General features: G+C 44.0%; 1 protein-coding gene across 5 annotated transcripts in view; it reads right to left on the reverse strand.

The window, feature by feature from the left end:
* Positions 1–27,909, reverse strand: part of LOC121617234 (pleckstrin homology-like domain family B member 1) — a 29,625-nt gene extending 1,716 nt beyond the window's left edge. The window contains exons 1-21 of one of the 5 annotated variants that reach the window (XM_041952334.1): positions 27,772–27,896; positions 27,281–27,329; positions 22,861–22,959; positions 22,002–22,125; positions 20,841–21,011; positions 19,127–19,243; positions 16,694–17,787; positions 12,250–12,486; positions 12,002–12,133; positions 11,721–11,858; positions 11,009–11,137; positions 9,869–10,024; positions 9,661–9,771; positions 9,476–9,565; positions 8,073–8,213; positions 6,978–7,085; positions 6,813–6,891; positions 6,373–6,517; positions 5,977–6,067; positions 4,699–4,845; positions 3,533–3,752 (exon numbers count right to left, since the gene is read on the reverse strand). In XM_041952334.1, the coding sequence (XP_041808268.1) occupies positions 3,533–3,752; positions 4,699–4,845; positions 5,977–6,067; positions 6,373–6,517; positions 6,813–6,891; positions 6,978–7,085; positions 8,073–8,213; positions 9,476–9,565; positions 9,661–9,771; positions 9,869–10,024; positions 11,009–11,137; positions 11,721–11,858; positions 12,002–12,133; positions 12,250–12,486; positions 16,694–17,787; positions 19,127–19,243; positions 20,841–21,011; positions 22,002–22,125; positions 22,861–22,920 (3,490 nt within the window). In that variant the 5' untranslated portion in view covers positions 22,921–22,959; positions 27,281–27,329; positions 27,772–27,896. Of the gene's footprint in view, positions 1–3,532; positions 3,753–4,698; positions 4,846–5,976; positions 6,068–6,372; positions 6,518–6,812; positions 6,892–6,977; positions 7,086–8,072; positions 8,214–9,475; positions 9,566–9,660; positions 9,772–9,868; positions 10,025–11,008; positions 11,138–11,720; positions 11,859–12,001; positions 12,134–12,249; positions 12,487–16,693; positions 17,788–19,126; positions 19,244–20,840; positions 21,012–22,001; positions 22,126–22,860; positions 22,960–24,849; positions 24,980–27,280; positions 27,330–27,771 lie in introns of those variants that run through there. The other 4 variants (XM_041952335.1, XM_041952333.1, XM_041952336.1 and 1 more) reach the window with 4 other exon arrangements.
* Positions 27,910–27,931: the final 22 nt, after the last annotated feature.

Below are 27,931 nucleotides of genomic sequence, written 5' to 3' on the forward strand. Positions count from 1 at the left end.
CTCTGTCAGCCCAAGCAGTAGACAGTACAATCAGCCAGCAATGTGGGGGAAACCTTTCATGTTTGTTTTCGGTCAAATAATGACAGACAGTGACAGTTTGTTTTTTTTTTTAGCAACATTTGTTGTTATTCTTGGACCCGGGGTCACATCTGTAGAGACGCACAGGAGATTAGATCATTTGACAATATTCTGTCCGTCTATTCAGGCCCTCTATTTTCTATGACATTTCAGTGATTTTACTCTAAAATAAAACAGACCAGGATGAAACAACAAAATAAAAGCACATTTCTTCATGCCTCTAACATGTGTGTTCTGTGTGCACACGGAAAAGGAAAACTGACATAGACGGCATCCTGCAGTCCACCTGCAAGTCTCTGCAGAAATCCAGACGGGAAAAGAGTCACGGGATGTAAAAGTTGTACAATCGGGGGGCTTTTCCAAAGTAGGACTGATTTTATCAACAAACTGCACAGACAAAATGGAACTTTTTTTGTGTGCAGGAGATCAGCTAAAATGAAGTCAGTAGCAAGTTTTACTGGCATCACTTCAAAACCATTGCAGTCTCATTTTGTGTGTGTGATTCACCATCATTCTTTTTAAATGTCCTGCTTAAGCCAAACACTTCTGCTTTTGGACAAATGTTCCTCTGCCTCTTCGATCAACGACGACTTGAATGAAAACAGCTCAATAAGCCTTTAACTGCCAGAGAATCAGAGCCGGATAGCGAACAGCAGACATATTTGAACGGATGTGGATTGTTTGTTGTAGATTAATTAGAATACTTTAAAGAGCAATATTGTATTGGTTCACAATTATTACGTGTCTCAATCATGTTAGTTTGCACAAAAGATCAAACCCTGGCATGAAAGTCGTTTGTGGAGGGACTTAAACCGAGACGCAGAAAGAAGGAGAAAGGTGTGAACTCTTTTTCCCAGCAACACACAACCCATGAATAGGTATGAGGAGCACTGTATCAGAGTAAAAGTTAATTAAAAGTGCAAGTCTATTTCAAGCTATGCCTGAAGTCTTTACCATCCTATTAATTTGACTTGTTTTCCTCAGTCGTACTTTCTGGATTGTCTCTGTGGTTTTTCAGCCTCTTCCCTGCCGGCGAGGTTCACTTCTTGAGATCTTTTGTAAATCTTAAAAAGAAGCGCCTATCTTTTTTTTATATATTGGATTTGATCTTTCAGTTCCACATTTCCCTTGAAGCAGGTCAGACCTTCTGCCCAGTCCTTTGCATGGCTCTTCTCTATTCACAGAATGTCTTTAAGCATTTTAAAGTCACTCCAAACTGAGGCGTTTGGAGTTAAGTTTCAGGGAAACCTGCGGATGAAGCTCACTGGACTGATGGGTTTCTCTAGTTTGGGGCTAAACTGAAGTCATTTAAGTGTGAAGGGGACTTTTTTCACGTCTGAGATCAATTGTCTTCAAATAAAACCAGTTTAAAGCATTTCTGGGGTCCACTCGTGTTCAAATAAACAGTGGTCTTTTTGTCTATTCCGTGCACACTGGAGGGCCTGGCTACGAAACAAACATCCAGCAACAATTAAAGGCAATCTTTTGAAATACGTCTGACACTTTTTCTTGCTTTCCCTTTTCCATAAGTCAAATCTGCTTAGTAATGAGATAAATGTTTTTGAAATGTGAGTTTCGTTTTATTAGTCACGAACAAGCCAGGAGCTAGCCTCCTCCCCAAGAAAAACACATCTAGAGAAAGTATTGCATCTTATTTCATCACCATCATCACCATCATCTTCGTCAGGAGTAAGGGGGTGAAAAGGCTAGGCAAGTGAGTGGAGAGAGAGAGGGGAGCAAAGAGAACAGGGGCGACAGTAATAAAAACATCCTCGGATTCTATTTTGAACTTGATTGTAAAATAACGGCTCGAAAACACACGCTGGTGAATTATTCAGAAAACTAACTGTTCTCGTTTCAAATTCAGGGGACAGTCCGATAGACGTGAATTACAAACTGACTTCGGCGTTAACACACAAGAACAAGGCGGAAAATCCCATTTAGTGCAGCTTTAATTAGTGTTTGGTTCCAGATGAATAAACGCTGGTTGGGACACAAGTCGGGTTTTATTGAAAAACACAGCAAAGAGAGAGAAGTGTACATTCTTCAGAAGAGTCTCAGCACTGCTGACGGGTGAACTGAATAAATCAGGTCCGGGCCTGGCGCACAGGAACTTTTCCCCATGAAGTTTTCAGTTGATGAATACTGTGTGCGAGTGGATCCTTATGTGAGCAAATCGGTTTGATTGCTTTAATCTGAAACCCTTTCTGCAAACTGGGCTTGAGACTTGAGTTGGACAAGTCAAGCAGAACTTGAACACAGTAGGATCCTTTATAGTGAATCCAGAAAAGTTAATATAAGCTATTAGTCCTGCAGCCTGTGAAGTCCTGCTGGTGCAGAGGACATTGAGTAGATTTACAGGCTTACTCTAAGGCCTCAAAGGCCTGAGCTGTTGGGTTTTTTTTTTTTTTTTTTTGCAAATTTGCAGATCTTAAAATGAACTTTGATAGAAAATCTCAACATATGACACACCAACCTTTTTGGCAAGGCAAGATGTGGTGTTTGGGTCTCCAGACAAAGCTAAGGCCACAGGGTGCTGCTCTGAAAAACTCAAAAACACTAAAAGCCGTCTGGTCCAATTCATTAACTGTAACACCACATGTGCAGTGTATCGCCTCACTTGTCCCTGTAAATGTTTCTATTTTGGAAGCACCGAAGGATGGCTGAAAGACAGGGTGTGTAATTGCTGCCATTTCTGGGTTTGAATGAGGAAACTGATTATGAACAGTTTTTGTAAACATAACCATAACCTTTCTTAAATGATCATACTGACAGGACTGCATCATTCTGAGTGATGTGATTCACGTGATGCAACTATGTGATGAAATATTGTTTCTGCTGTATTGTCTATTTAGAGTAGCAGCTGTCCATATCTGTTTTTACTACATCTGCCCTGATGAAGATCCTGTGAGGCTGAAACCTCTCTGCATTTTAACCAGCAAAGGTTAATACAACTCTTCTCCTTGATCTGAAGAACGTTTTCTGTTCTGCGTTCAGTTTTTTCATCTTCAAGAGCACTTTAAGGTTCCCTGAACTCACTGCGTGTGAAACTGAGCGAGCTCTTGGCCTCTTCATCCTTCTTAGTATTTGCAAACGTTGAACTGAACTTCATTTTCCCTCACCAGGGACTCGCCTCAGTGTGTATTTCTATAGCGACGCGTCATCATCATCAAGTAAATAGGATGGTTGAGTTCAAAGAACAGTTGAGGCAATAGACCAGAGGATAGGTTCACTTTAAAAGTTCTCCATACCAACTCTGAACTGGTGAACACTGGTTCCCAGTACTGCTTCTTATTGGAATGAACTGCAACGCAACTTGAAGTTGTCTGGCTCGCAAATGAGATCCTGGATCCAGTGAGACTTCCAGAATAAAGAAAGCTCCACTAACACACGAGCCATAATAATTAAAGAAACAAACCCTCGCATCATAGATGAAATGCTGCTGTATCCTCACCCACGTAATACGAGAAGTTCCTCTTGAGACGGTCAAAAACGAACCAGCGTTTCTTCCATGACTTGATTTTGCCGCCCATCTTCACCAGGTGGCCCTTGCACATCTTCTCTGTGAGGATGACGAAGGGGCAGGTGTCGATGCTGTGGCCGGACGACTCCACGTGGGCACGCAGGTCAAACTCCTCCTTACGGTTCGGCAGGTAGCGCGTCATCGGACGGGCCTGTGAAGAAAGCGCTCCATGTTATTTTGACACCAAGAGGTGTGAGAAGATGAAGATATGGCAGTAGCAGAGTTGTTTTAAGTCTTTTGGGGGAAGGTGGAGTCAAATCTAAAGCGTTCATAAGGAAATTACAAGAACAAAATGAAAATGTCTATGAATGCTAACCATAAAAATGACGTGACATGTGTTCTGCATTGAGCTGTGGTTGAAAATGTTAGCAAACATTTGTGCATTTTTAAGTCCTGACACAGAGCAACATCAGCATTCATTTGGAGTCCTCCACCTCATGAATTAGAGCCCAGTATTCACTCGACTTTTAGCTCCTCTTTGGTCTCCGCTGACTCCTGAGGGAAATATCTCTTTAGCTGCTCAATGCTCCACTATGTTTTAATGTATCTAAAACAATAAAGTTGCAGCCATAAAACCAAAACGACGAGCTAAAGAAAGCTAAAACTCTCCTTTGCTGAGGAGAGCTAATATAATAATAATGCTAATGACCCCTGTCACATTATAAATAGTTGTCTGATGAATTGTCAGTGTAAGAAGTGTGTTTATAGCAGCTGTGAGAACAAAGACAGCTCTGTTAATAAGTCGAGTAGGTGCATCTGTATTTGATGATTTGAGGATTTGTTTGCTCATACCGCAGATGACTGGTAATTAAATACACTCAGTCAAGATTAAAGCATTAATTATGTGTACATTATATTTTTTTTGTGCACCCCCCGCATCCACTTTTCTCTCTGTTCTTCCTCTCGCACTCTCCACCCTCCTCTCCATCCTCTCCCCTTTCTCTCCCTTCCCTGACAATCTTTGATCTCCCCATATACCCAGGCTTTCTTCAGTGTCTCGCCTCTCATCCTCTCCCCCAAGTCTCCCGTCCCCTCCTCCCTCCGCTGCCTCCTCTCTCTTCTTCCCGCCGCCCGTCTCCTCCCGCTGCTCCACTGACCTGGGAGAAGTGTTTCTCTCTCATCTTCACCTCCTCCTCCACCAGCCTCTGCCTGTGGGCCGTCTCATCCTGAAGCCTCCTCTCGGCCTCCTCTCGCCTCCTCCGCTCCTCCTCCAACATCTGCCGCCGAGCCTGCACCTCCCTCTCCTGGGAGCGTCGGGGGGGGAGACAGAGGAACAGATGGAGAGAAGAGAGGAAAGAAATAACAGGGGGGGGAAAGGGAGACGGGGACAATATGCAAATTTTAGGCAAATATTGCAATACAAAGTGAACGACTGTCAGAAGAGGCACATGAGAATACAAGTCCCAATCCAGGGTTTTGTAAAATATATCCCTGAAGTCTGTATATAGAAGGTTAAGCTTTGCTGATGTAAAATGATCCTTTGCAGCTTTCAGAGACTTACATACAGATCTACTTTGTTTCAACATGTAGAAATGATAAAAAAGGTAAACAAACGACTTACGACTTCCTTTCACCACACCTGGAGCTGGGTGAACACTTCGACAGTGATGTGTCTTATCTATCTCGTCATAACTGTTCATCAACTTTCGGGGGAAGTTTGGGGGATGATGGGATCACATCATGTTATTGATTTACAAAATCTCAGGTCCAAATTAAGGAGTTCATATAAACTGTGGTTTTATCACTACTGTCCAGCCCTGACTCCAGCAACAAAATCCATAGGTTCTTCTATCTATACATCCGAGGCTGCACTATCATGGTTTCAGTATTTGTGAGAAACATAAATATTAATTTTGAGAGGGCAGCCATTGTATTCTCACTGCTGAAAACAGCGCAGATTAGCTCTATTAGCACAGCGTCCGTTACACCAGAGCTGAAGCAATAACTTCAGGTCTGCCAGTTGAAACTACTGCAGCAGCTAGTGATTGTTTTTATTATTGTCAGTTATTCTTTTGAATAAACAATACATCACTTTATTTATAAAACCTTAGAAAATAGTGTCATGATATCTCACAGTCCATAGAGATTTATTCAGATTGCTTGTTTTATTTGGACCCACAGTCTAAAACCTGAAGGTGTTCAGTTTTCTGTCATTAATGACACAGAAATGCAGCACATTTTGGCACATTTGCTTGAAAAATGACTAAAACAATTAATAAATGATTAAAATGGGTCCTGATTAATTTTCTGCCGATGGACTAATTAATCAGTTGACTAACTGCTGTGACTCTAGTTGAAAGCTTAAATGAAGGTAAATGGTGATAACTAATGTCCTGTCACATCAAAACTCTGCAGCACTTGGGCTGGGAACTTACTCGGTTCTCAATCAGCCTGGCTTTCTCCTGCTGCGCCTCCTTCAGCATCTTCTCCATCTCCTCTATTCTCTGGGCCTCTAACCCACAGGCACTACAACACACAGAGGAGAGGAGTGTGTGATGGCACGGCTACGACAAGGCTTGGGGTGAGAAAAGTAAACAGACATGCCTGGAAACCAAACATTGGGAGCAGGAGGAGATGATGAGCAGCAGTAAACTGTGTCTTTGAACTCCTAACTTCATGAAACACTGAAAACTTGAAGAGGTTGGCATGGCAACAGCCAGGGAGCAGCGATGTTGTCACGGGAACAAAGCGCAGTGACCCTTCTCCTGGGAGACGGGGCAGACTTGAGTGTTCCCATGGAAACAGAGCCGACTCATTTTCCAGTCTCTCACCTTTCTGGAGTACAGGCGGAGTTGCCGGTGGAGACGCTGGTCTCCATGCTGTCTGAGCTCTCCAGGCTCAGGGTGTCGTACGCTTGGCTGCCACTCGGTGGCGACTGATGGTGCAGGATGGAGTGATGGACTGTGGGAGACAGATCTGTGCAGGCAGACAGGGAGCAGAGACAGCTGTCACAGACCTACAGTGCCCTCTACTGATAACTCCAAGTCATTGCCAGCAGATGATTATAATCTGATCAGAGCATGCCAAACGAGGCAGAGCTGACACAAACAGTCCACACAGACTTTAAGGAGAAAGACGCTACAGCCTTCCATGTTCTAGAATAAATGACCACAGCTCTCCTCTGTAGACTTCAATCTGTCTGAATGTTATGAGTGGATGGCAGCTGAAACCCTCCACCGCCAGGTGAGGTGGGACTGAGGGACTCGAGTACCTTTGCTCTGCAGAGGCAGCTGCCTCCTGGAGTCCATGTCTAATGGGTTTGACATCTCTCTCAGCATTAACTGCAACCCCTGTAAAGCACATAGATAACGTCACACATTTAACCACTGAAAAGATTTGTTTTTACAGTCTACATGTGTTAAGTTGATGGGCCCACCCTGGTGGATGCATTTTTCTCATGAGCGGCACCACCAGAGTGTGGCAGGGCTGCAGCTGTGCATGATGCTGCCTGTCCGACCTCGCCATCGGATCTGGACTTCAATAGCTGAGAGAAACAAGACAGATCAGTTCATTATCTTTCACCTTTGAGGAGGAGTTGGATATGCTGTTGGTGCAAATAATAATAATAATAATAATAATTCAAAAAAAATCCTCACCCCTTCTACATTGTTTTCTTAATCTGGAAAGTTCTTTCGAAAAACTTGTAAGTGTAATATAAATAAGTGTAATTTTGAGGTACTTTTCCATTTTACTCCACTAAATTTATTTGATAACTTAATTGCTTTGCTGATATAGACAAATAATACAAAATATAATCAGTGAATAAATGATGATGTATTATCATAAGATAAGAAAATAAATGACTTTATTGATCCCTGAGGAAAAATTCACAAAAAAAAGTGATTAAATTTAGATCTGAGTACTTGTTCCACCTCTACATCTATTGCACATAAAGTCTGAATTCTGAAAAGGAACTCATCTGAACATATGAACTGGATTGCAGTGTCCTTGATGTCTTCTCAAAATACATAAACCTACATTTCTGTTAGCTGTGACATTTAGTTTATGTCCTGTCCCGCTGTCTAGATGTCAGAATAAGAGAAATGATCTTGGCTGTCATGGAAGCTTTGTATCTCAGCACTGATGAGCCTCGTGCATGTAAGTTACATGCAGGGTCAAGTGTCCAGCTGGAGATCAGACTGGAGATCAACATCAGAATTTCTAAATGAGAAATGGTATCAAAGTTCCTTATTAAGCCTCTTATGTCTGTGTTTGACCTAATGCAAGTGTTTGGCAAGTTTCACAGACTACCTTGTCCTGTTTTGTCCACTAGAGGGCCTTCTAGCCATGATAATATGGATGGTTGAGTGGCTGGTGAGGAGGTCATTCACATTCAGTGGTTCTAGATGGTGTGTTGGCAACGCATCTGGCCTGCTGTTAGCTCCCTTTACCAAGACACTGAATTGAACACACTGAACGCGGACAACCAGGAGAGGAGAAATCAGTAGGTGAGAAAGAGTGGAGAATTTACCTGCCCCTGTCTGCGTGTGGAAAAAGACTTTGCAGGCAGTGGTGGAGGACATGACTGAGGCTCTCCAGCAGCCATGATGTCCTGGTACCAGCGCTCGAGGTTAATAGGACACATTGCATTCCTGCTCAGCTCAGGCTGGCTCTGAGGTGATGAAAAGCATTCAGCCAAAGGAGACGGGGGGGCAGTACAGCATCAGCATCAGTGACAGAACATCAGGCAGGTACAGGAAAGATTAACATTCTCGCAGCAATAGCAAGCTGAGGTTGCTGCTTTGGATATCGCGACTGTTCAGTGAAACAAAACACTGAAATGGTGTCGTCAGTTACCAAAATGGGAGAGAATAACAAACCTGTGCAGAGAGAAAGGAGGAAGGACCACATGCAGCTGAGTGGCAAGAGAAGGTGGATTCAGAGGAGGCAAGTTGGAATGATGGAACAGAGGAGGAAGAGGAGGGATCAACTCTGTGCATCCCAAAGATGTGGCTTAACTGACTGACTGTGATGTAGTCCTTCACGTAGACAACCAGTCATCACACGCAGAAACAACATGCACACACACACACATACGTTCACAGAACAGGGAGAGAGGAGAACGTGGAAAAGAGCGTTAGGAAAGCTGTCAGAGAAACATATGGGAGAGTATGACAGAGAGCAGGCAGGGTGTGTACCTCACACGGCAGAGCTGGAGCTACAGCGAGGGAGAGGCAGTGGAGAGCAGCAGGAGAAGAAGAGCGAGGCTGCACAGAAGCGTTTCCATACATCTTATAGACATCAGAGAGCCTGAGGTATTCCTGCATCAACAGCCAAAAACACAGCGATAAGGAGGCTGAAGATGGCTTAGACTAAGAGAAGTCATGCAAGGATGCACAAAGCAAACATGTGGGCATCACACTCACAACTCAGATTAATCATCCCAAAGGTCAGCTTCCAGGTTTTTATTTAGCATCATCTAGTTTATGAACAATTCTCCTCAAATGATTCCATTCTAGATGGTATAACTATACACTGGGGGTATGCAGATAAAAGCATAAACTTGATCTACCTACATATACACAGCATGCCTGCTGTTGTTTGTCAGTATTTGCTAACACACCCTCATGCCTTATTCATTGGAGGAACTGCAGCACAGGCTTTGTTAGGTTTGGCCACAAAGAGGATTTTGCTGAGATTTACCTCTTGTAGTCTAACAGGACAGAGTTCAGGGGAGGGGATGTGAGAGGAGGAGAAGGCGGCAGAGGAGGGACAGGGGCTATGAGGAGGACCGTCCATATAAACAAGGTCAGGCTCGCTGATGTGAAGAAGCTCCTGTTCGAGAAGTTCATCTAAGTTAAAAAAAAAATCCACTTGGAAGGAAGGAGTTTTTTGCAGTACTTGTGATATCATAACCCATGTGTTCCTGCTCACCTCTTTCATAGTGATGTTGGCCTTTGGGAAGTTCCTGCCTCCTGTCAAGGTTTGGTATCTCCTCTCCAGGGCACACAACCTGTCCTGTTCCTGAAGGGCACAACCAGATGGGATACACTTGTACAATGAGCTCGCCATGCGGCTCTATTATGAAATAGATACACGCCGTTATGTGGGAGGCTAACCTTGTGCAACAGCTGCAGAGTCAGTGTCCTGTCTTTAGCCATCCTCTCACAGTCTCGAGCTGCCTGTAACCCCAGCTGCTTCACCTGAGCCTCCAGAGCGCCCATCTTCTCCTGCCATATCAACATGTCCAGTTTCTAGATGTCACGCTCACATATAATCTCACTATTAAACACACACACGTATCTTCTGCAGTGCACGCGTCCCCACCTTCCTCTGGGCCACGCTGCAGTGATAGTCGGCTCGCTCTTGGAGAAGCTGTGAGCTCTGCGTCTCCTTCTTCTCCTCCAGGCTGCTCTCCTCCTCCAGCTGGCAGAACTCCAGCTCCTCAAACTGCTTGGTCCCAACTTCCAGAGCTTCAGCTTTCTGTCCAAACATGGAGGTACATGCAGGTTATTTGCACTGTTCGAACTCAAGCAAACAGAGGTATTAAAGGATAAACTTGGCATATTCTAGATTTTTCTTATTATTGAAAAATCCCATGAAAAGAACCAACCAACCAACAGTGATTCACTAGAACTGTCTGTTGATACGTCTTATTCGCCCCAGGTGACATGTTCCCCTCTTTATGATGAACGCATTGCTCTTCATTTTGACTCAGTCTCACATACACCGTCCTGCTACTGTAAATACCTCCGAGCATGTATTAATCCACGGCTGAAAATAGTTCCCAATAAATGTACTGTTCACTCAGTAACGTTTGCTACAAGCCAGCATGTTTTAGAACGTTTTTTGAAAATGGCAGCATACAATTGTGGCCCGAGAGGTCTGAAAGTACTCAAACACATTGTTGGTTTTGGTGTTTCCTGAAATTTGTTCACAATAAGAAAAACAGACAAAAACATCAGCCTTATCCTTTAATGTCCGAGATGAAGCAAACAAAATGTCATACCATCAAATCTACCAGTGCTCTGCCTATAGACATTAAGTGTGCGTGTGTGACTTGAATCATTCATGGTAAAAGGCATGCAAACTTTTAGAGCGAAGCTGTTAATGACATTATTAATCAATGCTTATTGCATTTGACGTTTCAAGCATCCAGAATGAGGGAACAGCAGAGATTAAGCAGCAGTTTAAAAAACTGCCACTGGAGCAGCAGAAGCGTTGCCTACTGTTTAGTCACACGTACAAATGGCACTGATATAATAAACCTTACATGTTTAGATAATGAAGGGCGACAGCAGAAAAAGAGGAAATGCACAGTCTGCAGATCAAAGAGTAGCTCCAAGTGCTTCAAAACAGAGTCAGTGTTACGTCTGCGGCCGTTTCTGTGCAGATCAGACAGAACTGTGGTATTTGGTATATTATAACTCACTGTTGCCAGCCAGTGGGCTGCGTGAGAACACTGACCCTGCTGAGCTGCTCCTGTAACTGTTCCCTTAGAGACAAGGGGCACTTATCAAACTGCCTCTTCAGCTCATTGTACTCATTCCTCTGCTTTTCCAGGACCTTCCGCTCAGCCGACATATTAGCCCTCCCCTAAAAACACATAGAAACACACACACGCACCATTGGGTCCGCATTCATGCACATGTACACACACACACACACACACACACACACACACACACACACACACACACACACACACACACACACACGTACACACACACACACCAGCCCAGGGAGAAACAAAAAAAAAATCACAGACAACTCAAATCATGCAGGCAAGCTTTAAAGCTACCAGGCTGAGGCAGTTAAAGTATTAGAGGATTGAAGCTGAGGTTAGGTCAGCAGGAGAGTTACGGGTTGCAATGCTTCATACATGTGAGAGAAAAATCAAAAGACATATGCATATCTGAATCAACATTTTAGTGCTGGTCACGTCCAGCTAAAAGTTGTCTTTTTAAACACAAGAACTGATGGACATCTCAGAGAGAAGACAGTTTGTGCTTTGTGTTTTAGGACAGAAATAAGCAGTGCAAGTCAGTTGAGGGTCTATAGTGTTTACACATTCAGGAAGGAGTTTTTATTCAAACGCAGGAACATGTCCAACATTCACGTGCAGTGGCTGTGAGCAAACCGATTTACTGCATAACGTTGTTGTGTGCTGCATGCCCACCTTGTCCTTCTCTTTCTGGGTGGCCTTGTCCAGCTGGCTGAGTTTGAGCTGCAGCTGAGAGATGATTTCAGTTTCAGCCTCCACCTGCTCCTGCTCCGCCTGCCTCTCTGCCTGCAGCAGGGCCTGCTCCATCTCCACCTAGAGACAAATATGGAGTCAGAGTCTGCAAACCAACAAGTGCTGTCAAGATAAATAAATGTCGGGGGGTGAAAGAGAGAGAGCATGCAAGCTAAACTGCCGTATTTCATCAACAGTGTGGCTGTTAGTGTCTGCGTGTGGACCTCCTGTTTGGTCTCTTGTAGCTGCTGCTCCAGTTCACTGACTCTGTGCTTCAAGTCATCAACCCTGGCCAAGATCCTGTTCCTCTCCTCCTCCAGGTGGACCTGGTCCTGACCGGCTAACAGCTCCTCACACTGAGGGCAGAGAGAACACACTACTAAGTTTCATAATCAGAGCGAACCACAAAAAAAACCTAATCCAGCACTTCTCTCCCTCCAGGCTTACATGCCTGCATGAATGTGTGGATTACCTCTTGATGTGTGCTCTCTGTGCTGCTGGACTCCTCTCTCTGGGCTTCCTCATCGTTCTCCCTCGCCCTCTGGGGTCTGTCTATCCCCTGAAGGGACATCCCAGCTCCTGTGTCAGAGCAGGTTCCTGTGGCGCCCCCCAACAGCCCGCTCCTCACCACCTCAGCCAGCTCCACAGCACTGTCCTCATGATTATACCCTGCACACAGATTGATGATGGTCTCCAGCCTCTGTCGCTCCTACAGAAGAGATGTGAGACGTAAGCAGGCCGCCCTACATTATAGATCGTATGGCAGATCAGATTCAGGAGTCCTTGTGTGACATTGTCCCATTTAGACAGCTGTCCCTCAGCTTCTGGCACGGGACAACTGTAACCTGATAGCAGGAGGGTCGAAGCTGATGTAGTTTGGGTCTCAGGAGGGGGGTTCATAGTAAAACCTGTCAGAGCTGCTACTTTCTGATCAGAAAGGCTTTCAGTGTTGCTCTATTTTAGACTCCTCTTTCATTTTCCTTCATTGTGTTATGTATTTGTGTGAGATGCCACATGGTTCTAGTTTGCGGCCAGTCTGCTGTGTCTCATCACTCCAAACAATGGGATGTTTGCTTTAATCTACCAGAATAACAGCGCAATAATTAGAAATCTGGCAAGACTAGAAACAATTGTGCCTGATGTGCTTCTTGCTGTAGTATTGTTGCTTCCACAACCACCAGCCCACTTTTGTCTGGTATTTAAATTATTCAGGCTGTTCCCACACTAAGTCTGTCATGAGAATTGACTTTAACTGCAAGATTTATACCTTGGACAGCTGTTTATGCTATTTAGTTCATTTTATGATGAAAATCAGGAAAGCATTATGTGAAACAATATTTAACTGAAATTCAGAGCTTTAAACTGGCAGGTTCAGTAAAACATGAACATAATGAGAGAAAAATAAATGAACCTGATAACAGGTTGTAGCAGTTTTGAAAAAGATGCTTATTTGCTCCATACCACTCTCATATATGTCTGTTAAATTTAAGGCCACAGCCATCAGCTGGTTAACTTAGCTTAGCACAAAGACTTGAAACAGAGGGAAACTGCTAGCCTGGCTCTGTCCAAAGGCAACAAAATCTGCTTACCAGCACTTTTTAAGATCACTAAGTAACATGGTCTATCAAGTTATGGTATGTTATATAAGGTAACAGATATCAGAGAGGCATCGACCTTCTCATCTAACTGTTTGTAAGAAAGTGAATGAGTGTATTTCCTAAAACTCTGAACTTTTGAACTTTAACTAGTAAATGCAGGTCTTCTAGGGTAGAAAAATAGTGTAGCACTGAAATAAACAATTACAGTGTTTTTGCTTTATGTATCACCATAGAAATCCTGTAAATTAACCAGAACCCCCTCAAAAATAGAAATATTTGGACTCTGCTGCAAACCAGCAATTTGGCCTTTTACTGGTGGAATCGATGCTAAAATTAACTTTTCTATTACATCTCTTCCTCTCTTGCCATGCCCTTTACTTTTGCCAAGAGATAAAGTGCAGCATGGGCTTTTTTTTAAAGTGCAGGAATATCCATGTATGTAGGTTGGGTTCAGTAAAGTGAGATTATAAAAAAAAATCAGCATAGCTGTGCCAACTGTGCCAAGAGAGCAGTGTGCCAAATGTAGAGCATTCATTTCACTGACAGGATATCCTGCCTTTGTCTTTTTCATCTATACATCTACAGTTCATCACTTTTGTGAGCTTCTGTCAAGGCTGCGGTACCAACAAGTCAAGAACCTGGAGGGCCCCACACAAAGGTCGCCACACGTCATCTGGTTTTCCATTAAATGTATCTTATGTGGGGATTATGCACCATTTAAACACAACTGCAACACACATAACAGGAAGTTTAGAAGTGCTGTGATATGATGGAGCATCAAGACGGCGAGCTAATGCAGGAGAAATAGTTTTGGGAAATACGTTTATTTGCTATCTTGCTGAGAGTTAAGAGATGAGATGAGCTAACATCACCGCCAGGAGACATTACAACAGCTAGCACCTCCAACACCCATGTAACAATACAATGCAGTATCTGTAGCCCTAAAGTCCTGAAAGGTGATTTTTTGTTTTTTTTGTTCAATCTTGCTCACACATGTCATTATTGCGTGGGTTAAGTTCATATTAGGTCTATGCCTTATCATTATAGGCCTATGCTCTGAAGTCTGTGGAGGTAAGCAGCATGTATAGCTTTTAAGAGTTTGTTGATTTCTCAAGTATGTTTGAAACATGGCGCCGTTCATAGCATTATTTTACCCTAAAGACCCTAAGGTTCTGTAAAAAATGTAGCTTCAGGGGACACTTACGGGACTTTAGGTCCTCCTTACTTCATACTTTTAATTTGTTAAGTTTTACACTTACGCACTTGTTTGTTTTTTTCTAGCCTTTCTGCTAAGCTAAGCTAACAGCCTCTCAACTTCATAGCAGCATTTGTCATTGTTACACTTTGTTTTTTGAAGGGATTAAACAAAAGAAGTTTAGAGTGTCAATCTGTGGTGCTGTGTTTGTTTGTGTGTATTTTTACCTTTGCCAGGCTAGCTGTTTGCCTCAGCTTCCAGTAGTTACGCTAAGCTAGCTGGCTTTAGCCATTTAACTCTTGGCAAGAAAGTGAATAAGCGTAATTCCCAAAATGCCTCACTATTATTTTAAGGGGGCTCCATCCACCTCTACGTGACTTGTCCTCTGGGATGTTAACATGGTCGCTGACTGTTTAATGTGTCATCGAGGAACTTTTTCACACAGTGGTTATCTACATTCAGCATGTGTCTGTCCTCTGTGCACGGACATATTTTACTGTATTATTCTCATGATTCCGATCAGTCCAGCTCAGACGCATGCCGTCAGTAACTCTCTTATTTGTTACTAGAAACCTTTTGGTTCCTGAAATAGTCTGTGGGCATGGATTGCTGGAAATTACCCCACCCCCTCCTCCCCCTGCCATCCCTTCAGCTGTCAGAGACAGGCTGGGGTGGGGGCCGAAGAATGGTGTCGGGGTCTGGTGGGTGTGGACTGAGGATGGATAACAAGTATGCAGCCTATAATCTATAGGGTGGGCACAAGTAAGAAAGAGCCTTCGGTCCAGCGGGGGCAGCTTTGAAAGTGACAGCCACTCGCCCCGTTTGATAAATACAGTGTTGAGCAACAACCGGCCGCGCCCTCCGCTCTGGACCTTAAGACCTGTGGAGGAATGTTGACCCCGTGTTCCTCGGGCCACATGGGCTGACGATGCCAGTAATGCTCCGGGGAGATGAGCTCCAGGCTGTGTGCCAGGAGATTTAGACAAGATATCTGAATGCAGACATGCTGTCTGCCATGTCCGCAGTGTCAGCGCCTTCTCCACTCGACTGTATTCATGTCCTTTAAAATCACAGGGTTTGTTGACGCTATAGTGTTTGTCCTCATCACTTGTCCTGTGTTGTTTTTAAAGCTATGCAGTGAAGCCAAAGATACTTTTTCACGTTGTGTTGCTAACAAAAACCAATACCCGAGCTAATGACACAAACAACTTAATCTTAAGGAAAAATGTGTTTTTAGATTAAAGGATTAAAGAAGTACTTCTGTTTACTTTGTTGCAGAGAGTTTAATACCACTCTGATGCCTTAAATATGAAGCTACAGCCAGGAGATGGTTGTCTTAGCTTAGCGTAAAACAATTAACCTGGCTAAAATCTGCCTACCAGCACCTCTAAAGATCATCAATTAACATTTTGTTTCTCACTTGTTTAATCTGTGCAAAATGACATAATTTGCACCACTTCTGAAACTAGAGGAGACAACTGGCTCAGTGTAACCAGGTTAAAACTACCATACATTCTATGGTAGGCATTAGCTTAGCATAAAGGCTTAAAAAACAAGACATACAAGTTAATTAGTGAGCTTTATAGGTGCTGGTAGTTAGCTATTTTTTATCTTCAGACAAAGCCGGGTTAGCTGTGTCCCCTGTCTTCCACCATCAAGTGGTGGCTGAACATGATCGTATTTAGCAGGGTAAATTTAGAGCTATTTTTTCAGAGGCTGGTGGAGATCAAACACAGCTAAAGCGAGAGTAAACGCTGGACTTACATTTGTCAGGTCACCACTCTAAATGAATCCTGATGTTGCTCTGTGTCTCTGAGATGTTTGAAAAGATGTTTTTTGCACAGCCGGATACAGCTGTGGCTCTGCACCTGTCAGTTTGTTTTGATGTTTTTCTCCAAAGTGGCCAAAAATTGATAACTGCAGATTTAAAGTATATACAAATTCCACACATACACAGGATATGGACTAAACAACCAGTCGTAAAGGGCAGCAAATGTTTTCTTTATAACTTCCTGAGCGAGGTTCACATCAGCATTCACATTTGGACTGAACCTTTCTTACTGAAGTGATTTTTTTACTCTCATATCTCGTGTGAAGTCATATCTTAAGTGCTGATCACTTACCAGTTTCTCCATTTCCTGCTCACGCAGCCTCTCCTCTCTCTGCCAGCGGTGGTATTCCAACAGCTCGTCCTCGTTGTCACTGATCTCAGATATGCTGTTTTTGCGTTCCCGGGTGTATGGTTTCGTAAGACTCTGTTCCTTGCTGGAAGATCCTTTCACGGTCATGCAGGGGGTCTTTCTTTGGCTATGAGGGCTACCAAGAGGAGACGAACCGGACAGAGAGCCCAGGCCGGATTTGATGGCACAGCCTGGACCAGGCCTTAACTGCCTCCCTCCAGCCTCCTTCTCCAGCCCAGAGAGGGACGATGGACTCTGGGCATACAGTGCCCTCATGGCTTCTGCTTTTGAAGGAGCTATGTGTTTGCGGGGTCCCTGGGGGCTCTCGGGGACAGGTTTAGCAGTGAAGCCCTGTGATCCCGGGGTCCCTCTGTGGGACATGCAAGGGCTGAGAGGAGGAAGCTCTCTCAGGCTGGTGGACCCAGTCGGCTCAGGAGTCCTGAGCCTTTGGGGGGCGTCGACATGAGACAGGTGCTGATCTCTCATAGGGCTGGGGGATCTCTTCTGTAGAGAGGAGCCTCGAACTCGAGGGCTGGATGGAGCTGTTGGGGAAATTTTGACGGAGGATGGTTTATGACTCAGGCTGGAGTTTTCTGTGGCCTGTCCTGACCCCCTGCTAGGTAGAGTGAGGCTGGATGTGGCCTCTGCTCTCACATTCCTAAGCAGCTTTGGGCTCTCCTGAGCCCTCTGACCACCACTAGTCCTGCTTGAGGCCACAGAGAGTGAGGTCCTTGGATGAGGGACAGGAGTGTGGTTGGTTTGAGCGGACCTGGCAGGTACTGGAGGGGTTTTGTTGCCGAGGTTCTGGCTCAGAAAGCTGCTGCTGTTTTCGTAAATGGAGTCCTCTTTCATGGAGCTGTTTCTCCCATTGAGCATGTTTGGTGGGGAGGGCTGTGGAATAGGCTGTTTACCAGATCCTGACGCTGATGAGACATTCAGCACCGAAGAGTCCTGGACGTTCTTTGCTACGTTGTTGGTTTTGGAGTCGCCGTTGCTGGAAAAGGACTGATGGCTCCCATTCAGGACACTGTGGGAGTCTGCGAAGGGAGACAGAAACACTTGTGCATGAGCATTCCAGTTGAATAAAGGAAGAGGACACTCAAACAGACAGTTGCAAAAACACATAAACAAACACAGTGGGAGGGATCTGTCCTGTGTCATCTTTGCCTTGACATCCACCACACCTCAGTTTAGTGCTGGAGGACAAAGAGGGTAAACCATAAAAGGAAAAATACACATGCCTGAACATGTTGTTGCACACACATTCACGCACAGAGTGTCTGTAGCTCACTTTAAACAGTGATAAATGTCTCGGGGCCCATGCTCTCCTGTATGAGGGATGTTGTGCTCCTCACTTGCGTTGTAATCCTACGGGGATCTGGAGCTGCTAAATATAAAAGCCGCAGTCGCGTGCCTCATTCAGAGCTGATGAAATCAGGGCCTGGTCAGGAAAGAGTGGGCCATACAGACTGGGCAGGGTGTGGTGGCTCGTACTGTACTGTTCAGGCACTGACAGCCAAACCAATAAGGTCAGAGGAGAATGGACTCTAAATATCATAGGCAGCACACGGCGGCAATCACAGCCGGCAGTGGGCCAGAATAATATAACATCATCCGAACGTAGCCATAAAAAGAAAGATCACAATAAGCCTGTGCCACAATGGGGTCACACCTTGAGCGAAAACCACAGATTTAAATGAACTAGATCACAATGTAGGCCACAGAAAATTAGTCCTGAGCAAGCTATTTCTGCTTCCAGTCGAGGATAATGACTAATAATTCAGTCAAGATCAACTGTGCAGGAGACTGAAGAACTGATAAACTCAGAGCAACACAAAACAAACACGTTCAGTCATTTTCTAAACTTTTGATGTAAATAAGTCAGTTTAACAACAAAAGTCACTCAGTTCTGAGTTTTACCTCCTGATGTCTAACTGATGCACGTGTTTACAGTTATCTTTTATCACATCATCTCAGCAACCATTTGTTTGGAAGTAAACTCGAAAACATGGAAAGCCTAAACAGCTAATCACGTACAGCTTGATCACGATAAGTCATCCTTCCCAGAAGATGCACAATCCATGTTCAGCATTAACGGGAAATTATGTAACTTCTTGATTTTTTAAGTAGTCAGAATGCATCTGTGACTGAATATCTCTCAGCCCAAAGCATTTGCTCTGCCCAGAATAGCTGCTGAGGAAACTGCACAGCCTTCGTACACACAGTTGTCACTGACACATTTATTTCTACGTCTCTGATAGATTATCATGACTGACTGCATGAGTATGAACACAGACTGTGGGCTTTTCACAGCGGCTGGATCACAGGAACTGTTCAGTGTGGAGTGCTGTGTCGTTATCAAAGCAGGGTCTTTACCAGTAGGATGAGGTCTTGCGGTGCTCAGTCCTCCAGGCAGCATGCTCTTCATCCGCAGGGCCTCCTCTGGATGGTTGAAGCGGAAAAAGGCAGACTGGCCAAAACACAGCATGCACCCTGCCAGGACAAATTATAGCTGATTCAGTGTTGGCTGTTTTCATATCCAAGCATTACTGACTCTCAGTCACTTCAACCATTCAACTGATTGGAGTTAAAATATAACTCAAAATCAGCCCTTCTGTGGCTAACTAATGCAGTATAATGGCTGCAGTCACTTTGCAGTTTTTACAGGCCACTGCACATGTGCTGTGTGTTTGCACACAATCTGCAAAGCTGTCTCACTAACAGCATTAAATATTCAAAACAATAAGAGTGTATTGACCAACTTTTTTTTTTTTTTTAGTTTAAACCACACTTCAGCTTAATATGTGTTAAAATAAGGACGATGAAGAATGACAGCGATTCCAGCATGAGGGAAGAAACAGCAATCCTGAAGTGTGACACCGACAGGACAAAGAGTGGCATATCCATTATTGGTTATTTGTGATGTCGATGGACTCATCCTCCCTAAACGGTATAGAGTGCACTGATCGTTGAACTGGCATAAATAAACTGACAAGTTTAACTCACGTGCAATTAACCAGTGAGTGAAATCAACTCCTTCCCCTTTCTCTGCATTTCTGATGGATTAGTAGAATGCCCGAATCGTTCTCTGAGACTCACTCACTGAAGTTTTGTTTCCAGTTATGGATAATCCACCGAGAGTTTATAATTTATTTCATCCTTCAAGCTGAAGTCAAAGGTCCATGAGGCTGCAGCAAAGTTCCTTATTATATAAATGAAGCGGTCTCCTCTGTTCCTGAGTTGTTTTATTCAGGACTTCATGGCATGTCCTTTGAAAGAAGCAAAGCCTGAAGTATTCTTGTTCAGCAGCTGCTGCCTCCACACACACTGGCCCATCACCCAGCTTCAAATGACATTCTGGTGTAGCTGCTGGCTTGGATCCCATGGAGAAGGGACTGACGGGGGCGGGACTATTATGCCTTAAGTATGCATGTTACTGGAGGGACATGGGGCTGCTTTGACTGTTTTGTTTTTGTGATGCTAGACAGCGTTATTGTTCACTTTGCCTCTAATGAACTTAATACTTAGCAGTACCCAGTTTATGTATGTGGATGTGATACTGCAATGCATTTACGGTTTTAATAAGCAATCTGATTGTACATCAATGTGATTTCATAAGACTAATAGCATGCTAGCAGCTCATCAGTGTACATCAAACTGCAAATGTCAACGCGTGGTAGCACAAGAGGAAACGTCAAGGAATAACTGTAAGTTATTAGCATTCATCCTCTGCAGTCCATGGATGTCTGTGCTAAATTTTGTGCCAATCCACCTCATAGATTTGAGATGTTTCACTGGAAAGGTGAAACTTTGATCTGCTGGTGGCTTGATGAGAGACAGGGGGGTCACCAGAATCATTAGGATTCAGCCTCTAGGCTCAATAAATATCTCTACAAAGTGGTGAACCGACCAACTGATAGACCACAGCGCCATTCTTGCTAGCATGGCAAATATATGCATTATTGTTCTACTCAATCACATGTAATCATTTGGCAAAATCATTTTAGTTATATAAGTTAACTGATATCGAATGCATAAAAACAGTTAACACTCATACTACAGCAGTCACTTAAATGTGTGACAGTCCTACCTTGTGTCAGGCGATAAGGTTTGGAGATGGGGAGGCCATCTACGGAGCACTGGTTCCCACATGGATACAAGGTGATGCTGCCTGCTTTGTTTTCAATGTAGCAGTGCTGGGCTGCGATGCCGGGGCCCTGCAGGGGGATGTCTGTCCCCTCACTGCCTAGCGTGGTCCTCCCTGCGAAAACAGGGAAAACATTTTCTCAGCGTCAGTTACAGGAGATCCATGTGGACCTGTGAATACTTTTGTGAGGTATTCTTAGGTTGCAGTTCAAAGCCAGGGGTGACGGGTGTCATCTGAGGGGTCAAGGCCATGTGGGCGGAGCCTCGAATGGAGTCAGCATGTGACTGAATTTTGAACAACAGGTGTCGGTCTCAGGAGATGTGCTTAGCTTGGCAGATGAAAGGCATCTTGTCAGAGGGAAATAATATAACCAGTACTGTTTAATGTGTTGTAATTTGATTATCAGGTATATTTATATTGCTGTCTGGCTGCAAGAGATTTAACCCAACACAAACACATGTAGCATTTATTCTAATGTGATAGCACAGGCGAGGTGGAGCACAAAGAAAATCCCAGAAGGCTTCTCTGTGGCGCTACTGTCACACCCTCTCTTCCTCTGCGGTATCTAGGCTCACTGAAAGGCAAACGGTGCAAGAAAATGACAGATCAGGGTGTTATTGCATCTGTGGCACAGCATGAGTGACAACAATATGGTTAGAGGGTAATGTGTCATCAGTTTTTGTCAATTCATCACTCATGACAAGTTGTGCCTCTTATTAAAGAATAACTGACTTATTTTGAATGATGATGGTGCTTATACGGAAGTGTCTATAGTAGCTGACAATGATATACAGTAGATTATAGATAGATAGATCATAGTCAGTACAGAGGTGTTTGGGCTCATATAAGCTGTAGTTTATGTTTATGTCGACTGTTCTGGTTTTTTTATAGTTATAGTCAGTTTAAAAAATAATGGTGCAGCATGATAAGGCAGGACTATATATTTAATATAGTGTTCTATTTCCATCTTAATGAAGCCAAAACGATTTAACACCTGTTCATACCACCAACACAAAGTCAATCCACACACACGCACGCACACACACACACACACACAAACACACACACACACACACACACACATACAAACGCAGAGCTCTTCACCTTCCAGCAGTGGCAGCAAGGTGATGGCTGTGCTCAAGCGTCCACTTCCCAGACTAACCAGGTGGGGGCGCTCTGCCTGGACTTTCAGGGACTTGCCAGTCTCGATCAGGTCTAAAGGAGTGCTCTATCAAAATAATAATAATAATAATCAATTGGAAAACATGATTACATGATCCTGAGACCAGTAAGTTAAACAGTTGAAAGTCTGAACACACAAGTTATGTACCGAATGTTCATACATGTAAAAACTACATGTATGAACAGCCAAACATGAATATAACAATGCTCAAATAAGAAGTCCAATACATGCTTGATTTATATTCATTCTGAAATCTGTCTCTTTTTTATAATTGAATAGGATAAGATAAGACACAAATTAGGAAACACTGGTGATACAATATAAGGATCTGATGATATAACACTGCGATGGAGAGGCCAGTTCTGAAAATATCAAGACTAGAACAATTTATTCCAGCCGTGTATGAGTAGCTACAATATTAAACCTACACTCGGAAATACAGTGACTTTTCACCATTTCCTGATCCTTGAAAACAGCCTCATGTACAACCCAGATGTCTGTCTGCAGCTGGAAGACTGAACATGGTGTGATTTTAATGATTCATTCAGCATTTGATTAAAAGCCAGACTTGCTTGCAAAAAATAAAAATTAATACAACAATTAGTGATCATATCAGACAGACAGGGCATAGAAATGAACTTAACTTCTTTCAAAAATCACTCATTTAGTTTGAGCAACACTCTGACCCACAGCAGATGGTGATCGTATTGAAGTCAGCTTCGCATGATCTAACATCCCAGCTGTAAATGGTCCCTGACCCTGAACTAAGGCATGACTCACCTGCAAGACCTGGTGCGTCTGTCGCCCGTGTTCCACTTTATTCCTGTTCATGCGCTCCATGTCGGCTGGACCGTCAGAATTATCCGACGCATGAAGATCCTGAAGCAAACGCGCACATGCAGAGGGAGAGAGTAGCAGGGCATGAATGGGAGTGCTGAGAATACTGCTACTACAGTTGTACTACAATGGGAACAGTGCTTTCCTTAGAAACCTTCTGCCCCACTTATAAGCCCATGTGACCAAGCCATTATACTGGGGAATTGTCTCTCCAGAACTGAACGGACAACACGATCCATCAAGAAAGATGCCATTGATTTATTCCCCAATCTAAGACAGATAACTGATTTTTAAACACATTTGCATTTGGTATCAACTTCTGAGATGCTGCGGAAGGTGTGGACGAGCTCTGCAGGTGGCTGGCACAACAGGGGTCGGATCCCTGCGTCCTCAGACCATGACTCACACACAGATCTTACAAACACAAACACACACATTCCGTGTTTGCAGACAGATGCTGCAGATTAGATCCAGCTGTGTGCTCATCGCCGCTCGCAGGACCAGGACCAGACAGACCTCAAACAATCACTCACAGACGCATAAGCAGCACAGATGACTCACTGTATATTTCTGCTAAATGCTGGTATCCACATCTTTCACTATCACCCACATGGGCTGCTTGTTCTGGCAGAAATTTGGTATCGGCTCAGCATTCCAAGCAAAACCAAAATAGACACAACTACCTATTGTCTAGTGTTTGTTTTGTCTAACATCAACAAGACTTACATTACTGCACGTCATGTGTGACTGTTAAGATGCATGTTTCAAAGGAGATCTCTATTGGCTAATTAAGGATATAACCAACGTAAAGTGCCTCACTAAGGTTCAGTGCTTTTTGACATATAGTGTCTGGAACTCTACTGGAGGGATTAACACCATCCTCCCTAGATATTCCCTCATTTGGTGTTTTTATGGTGTTGGACAGATCTGTCTGTCTGACAGTTTAAAAGCTATCAAAGATGTTCAACCAGGTTTGACTTTGAGGGCAGTAACGTATGATCATTTACATCCTGATCAAACCATTTAATAGCACCGTGTGACCAGTGTTCGTCATTTAAGCTGTCTTTTTGTTCCTTTAACTGCCCACTACACACCGACACATGACTGTTTCATCAAAAAGAGACGCTTGGGCTCTTTGTCGCTCCATCCTGACATCACTGATCATTTAAAATTCTTGCAAAAATAGCCAAAAACCATCCACAGCTGCTTGTGCTCCGAGTTTAGCTCACGCCGAGACAACAGGGCGTTCTATCTGCGTCTGATGTCACTCCAGACGAAGCCGCCGGATGAAACCACACATATCTGACAATCACGTCCAGTGTGTGCGTCTCAGAGGACCCAGTGACACGGAGAACAGACCGTCCCCTCTGTTCACCACTGACACTGGACCCCACACGCCTCTGCCGTCAGCCCACTGGCTGTCAACACTGGCCCTCTTTGAGCCACGCACTCAGACACAGGACAGGAGAGTGGGCAGGGTAATGTGTCTCTGGCTGTCTGACTCACACACACACATATGCACACACACATGTTCCTGCTCCCACAAGCCTCAGTCATTTAACGTACACACCCAGGCTGGAGAACAGTTTTAAAGCTCGCAAATGCAGGGCCTTCCACTGTAACCTGTCATTATGGGGGCAGTTATGCCCTTCAGAGCTGCCATGGGCTTCTGAAAATAGACACCACCAGCCGCACAGTCTGGGCTGCTAATTTTAAAGAGAAATGATTTCAGCTGAGAGGGAACACTGACAAAATAGAGGAAGACAGAAAAATTAACACTCAAAATGAAGCTTAAATAAGACAACACATTTTAAAAAGGGTTATTTTGTGAAGGATGGCATAAAAAAGGTAGAAAACTGTTTACAAATGAAACAGTGCTGGCAAGCACAGTCAGCAGTTTCCTCACTTCACCGACACACATGCAGCTCTTACCATTTCTCAACTCTTACAGAGTCCAGACCACAGCTACCTCCATGAGTTTGTCTGAAGTTTATCAGTCCATAGAGCAGTGTCCACATCGTTGTTTATGTCTTGCTTTTTCTCATTCACTCACTGGGCTCTTCTGCTATTTCCCTCCTCCCAACCCCTTCTCCTCCCCATCCCGGTGCAGAGTTACATCGCAGCAGAAGGGGGACCCGGCATCTGCCCTGCCCTCCGAAATGTGCTCCTACTTCTGACTTAAGGACATTTTTTTGCTGACTTCCTTTTTCTTTGCTTGGCAAATAAACCCTATAAGTAAAGAACTTCAACTCCACTTTCATAAAGTTCCTCCTCAGAGAGACGTACTCACTCCTACAGGATTTCCATTGAGTGAAAGATCAGATGGACCACACCAGGTGACCAGAGGAGGCTGCAAACTAAACTCTGCAGTGAATCTCCTCAGCATTGTCTATTGATAAAGCAGGTGTTAGTCTTATCCCGGGAGGAAATAAAACATGGTGTAGGAGTAGAAGGTGGAACTTCCTGATCCCAGCTCTGAGCCACTGATGTAACAAACTGTTAAGTGGGTATTTCCCCTCTGGAAAACTGTTGAATAACAGTTTATGAGAATATGACTAAGCACAGTGGATGATAATGCATCCACTGTGCTTGATGCATCAGCGATGATGGGGTAGAGAAATACTACGCTCCACAGGAAGAGAATGAACACATGTGAGCCATCTTTTCAGACGTCCCACAGGAACAATTTGGCCCAGAGTCAGAGATGGAGAGAGTGGAGGAGAGTGGGAGAAAGACTCCACTATTGATCTCTCAAGGCTTTTCCCATGGTCGGGGGCCAGAGAGGAGATGGAGGAAATGAAGCAGCTGATGAGTCACTAAGGAAAATGAAAACAAACAAACAGAGGCAGCTAAGGAACCAGATGGACTTGAACACAGCCTGCAGAGGGACTTGATGTTCTGAGTCAGTCGCCCTCTCAGTGATGATGTGGAAGATACAGCTGAGGGGATGAAAAGTTGCTGAGCGTCCATTAAATAGTGATTTTGAGTGTAGTCACTCCAGCTGCAGCAAACAAGGTAACAAAGCAGAATGTAATATAACGATGAGTGTCCACACCAATATCTAGATTACAAAAGTGAATATTTCAGCAAACTGATGAATTTGCTGTTGCATCAGTTCTAACTCACTGGTCTGGACAGTTTAATTGACAGCTAAATTATGCAAAACGATCCACATGGATTAATGATTAATATTAATGTCTGTCTGCCTTCTGATGTTGATTGCTGGCCAGTACTATGACTTAATGCAACTTTTTTTTCCCTGTGCATTGTAAGCTTGAACTGACTGAGAGATGACTCAGTATTCAAACAAGTTATGAGCGCTGTGGGAGGATGATAAACGTTCACCTCTACTGGAAGATTTGCCAGCTGGTGTGAGGATGTCTTCCAGGTCTTGAATTATGTGTCTGGTGGAAGGTTCAGACTGAACAGTTCGTGTGCCCTGTAGATACACACTGTTCTAACCTGACTTGTGATCTCTGCAGGATGTCTGGACATGACACGGCAGCAGACAGGTGGAAGAATGCTGAAGTGCAGTCAGATACTTGAGCAGGACACGGTCAGAGAGATAGAAGCAGCTTATGTTCATGCAGCTGAAGAGTGCGTGGCGGTCTGATGAGAAACAGCTTTCACCTTCTTTCTGGTATGAATTCAGGTGCTGAGCCCAGGCAGCACTTCCTCTCAGGCTGTGCACAAACCCTGCTTCTTCCTCCGGGTTTGACAGACCAAAACATGACCTCCGTCCTAACCCCGACCTTACACGTAACAAACTGAGCGATGGAGCGTGTTGTAGGAGGAATGTTGCATGAGACACTCAGGACGTGACAGAGCCTGATCCTGATGGAGGAGTGATAAAAGACTGATGCACAGATGGCTTACGCTGATTATCATCATCTGCAGTGAAGACTCCGACAGTTACAGGATACTGTGGTATAACAAGGTGTCTCATTCTGCAACAATGTCTGTTCTACAAATTAACTCTCATTTGAATCCTCTGATTTGCTCTGCTAGACATAACATCCTCATACACTGCAACAACCAACACACAGCACGAAAAGCACCAGCTCGCATCATGTGATCGGTCAAATGCTACTCTGATAAGGCGCAACCGAATAAAGAAGAACCGGAAGCTGCGAATATTCCCAAAATATTTTGTTTGCGTCTCCCACCAAACAGATGTGCTGTTTCCTTTCTAACATCTGTCCACTTGTCTCTCATAACTTGTTCAAAACGATGCACATAAGAAGAGTGGATGCATGCAAACTGGCTGCAATCGTAAAGTATATTTCACCTGTATTCCCTTGTCAGACAGAAATGCAACACATTGTAAGGTTTTTGGCATTTTTAAAGGTAAAAATATACTCACTCAGACACATGTGCACCTCACGCTCCTGTCGGGGAAATACTTCATCAGCCTGCAATTCCACCAAAGTGCATTACTGACCACATGAGCCCCAGAGGCAGCCTGATCTCACACTCACATAAAAGTGTCCATTCACAGAGATGGCTGGGTTTGGCTCTGAATCTCTCTCTCTGAAACCAGATGACTTCCACCTGCTCTGACTGCTCTGTAGTATTTAAGATATATAAGATAATGATCACATAAATGACCATGAAGGTATGTAAACTCTCTCACACACAGTATGCGGTGAGTGGGAAATAACTGGGTCATGCTAGGCTTCAAACCATGAGTGTAAACTGCCACAATAGCCCCATTATCTCCTTTTCTCTCCCACTTACTCTTTCTCCCATCGCAACACACACACACACACACACACACACACACACACACACACACACACACACACACACACACACACACACACCATCACGCAAATATTTTTTGTTTCTCATTACCCGAGCTGGCTAAGAACATCTTCTTGTCTGTGGAATGATTGAATCCAGAGCTTAAAAACATCTTCCCAACACTTCATGAGAAAAGTCTCCCAGTTCTCCAGAATGGAAATATGCTCTCAGTCCTTCACTGCTGTTGGGATAGCTTCAAAGAGAAACATTC

Source organism: Chelmon rostratus, chromosome 14 (genome assembly GCF_017976325.1).
Source record: "Chelmon rostratus isolate fCheRos1 chromosome 14, fCheRos1.pri, whole genome shotgun sequence".
In the NCBI taxonomy this organism is placed as follows: domain Eukaryota; kingdom Metazoa; phylum Chordata; class Actinopteri; order Chaetodontiformes; family Chaetodontidae; genus Chelmon; species Chelmon rostratus.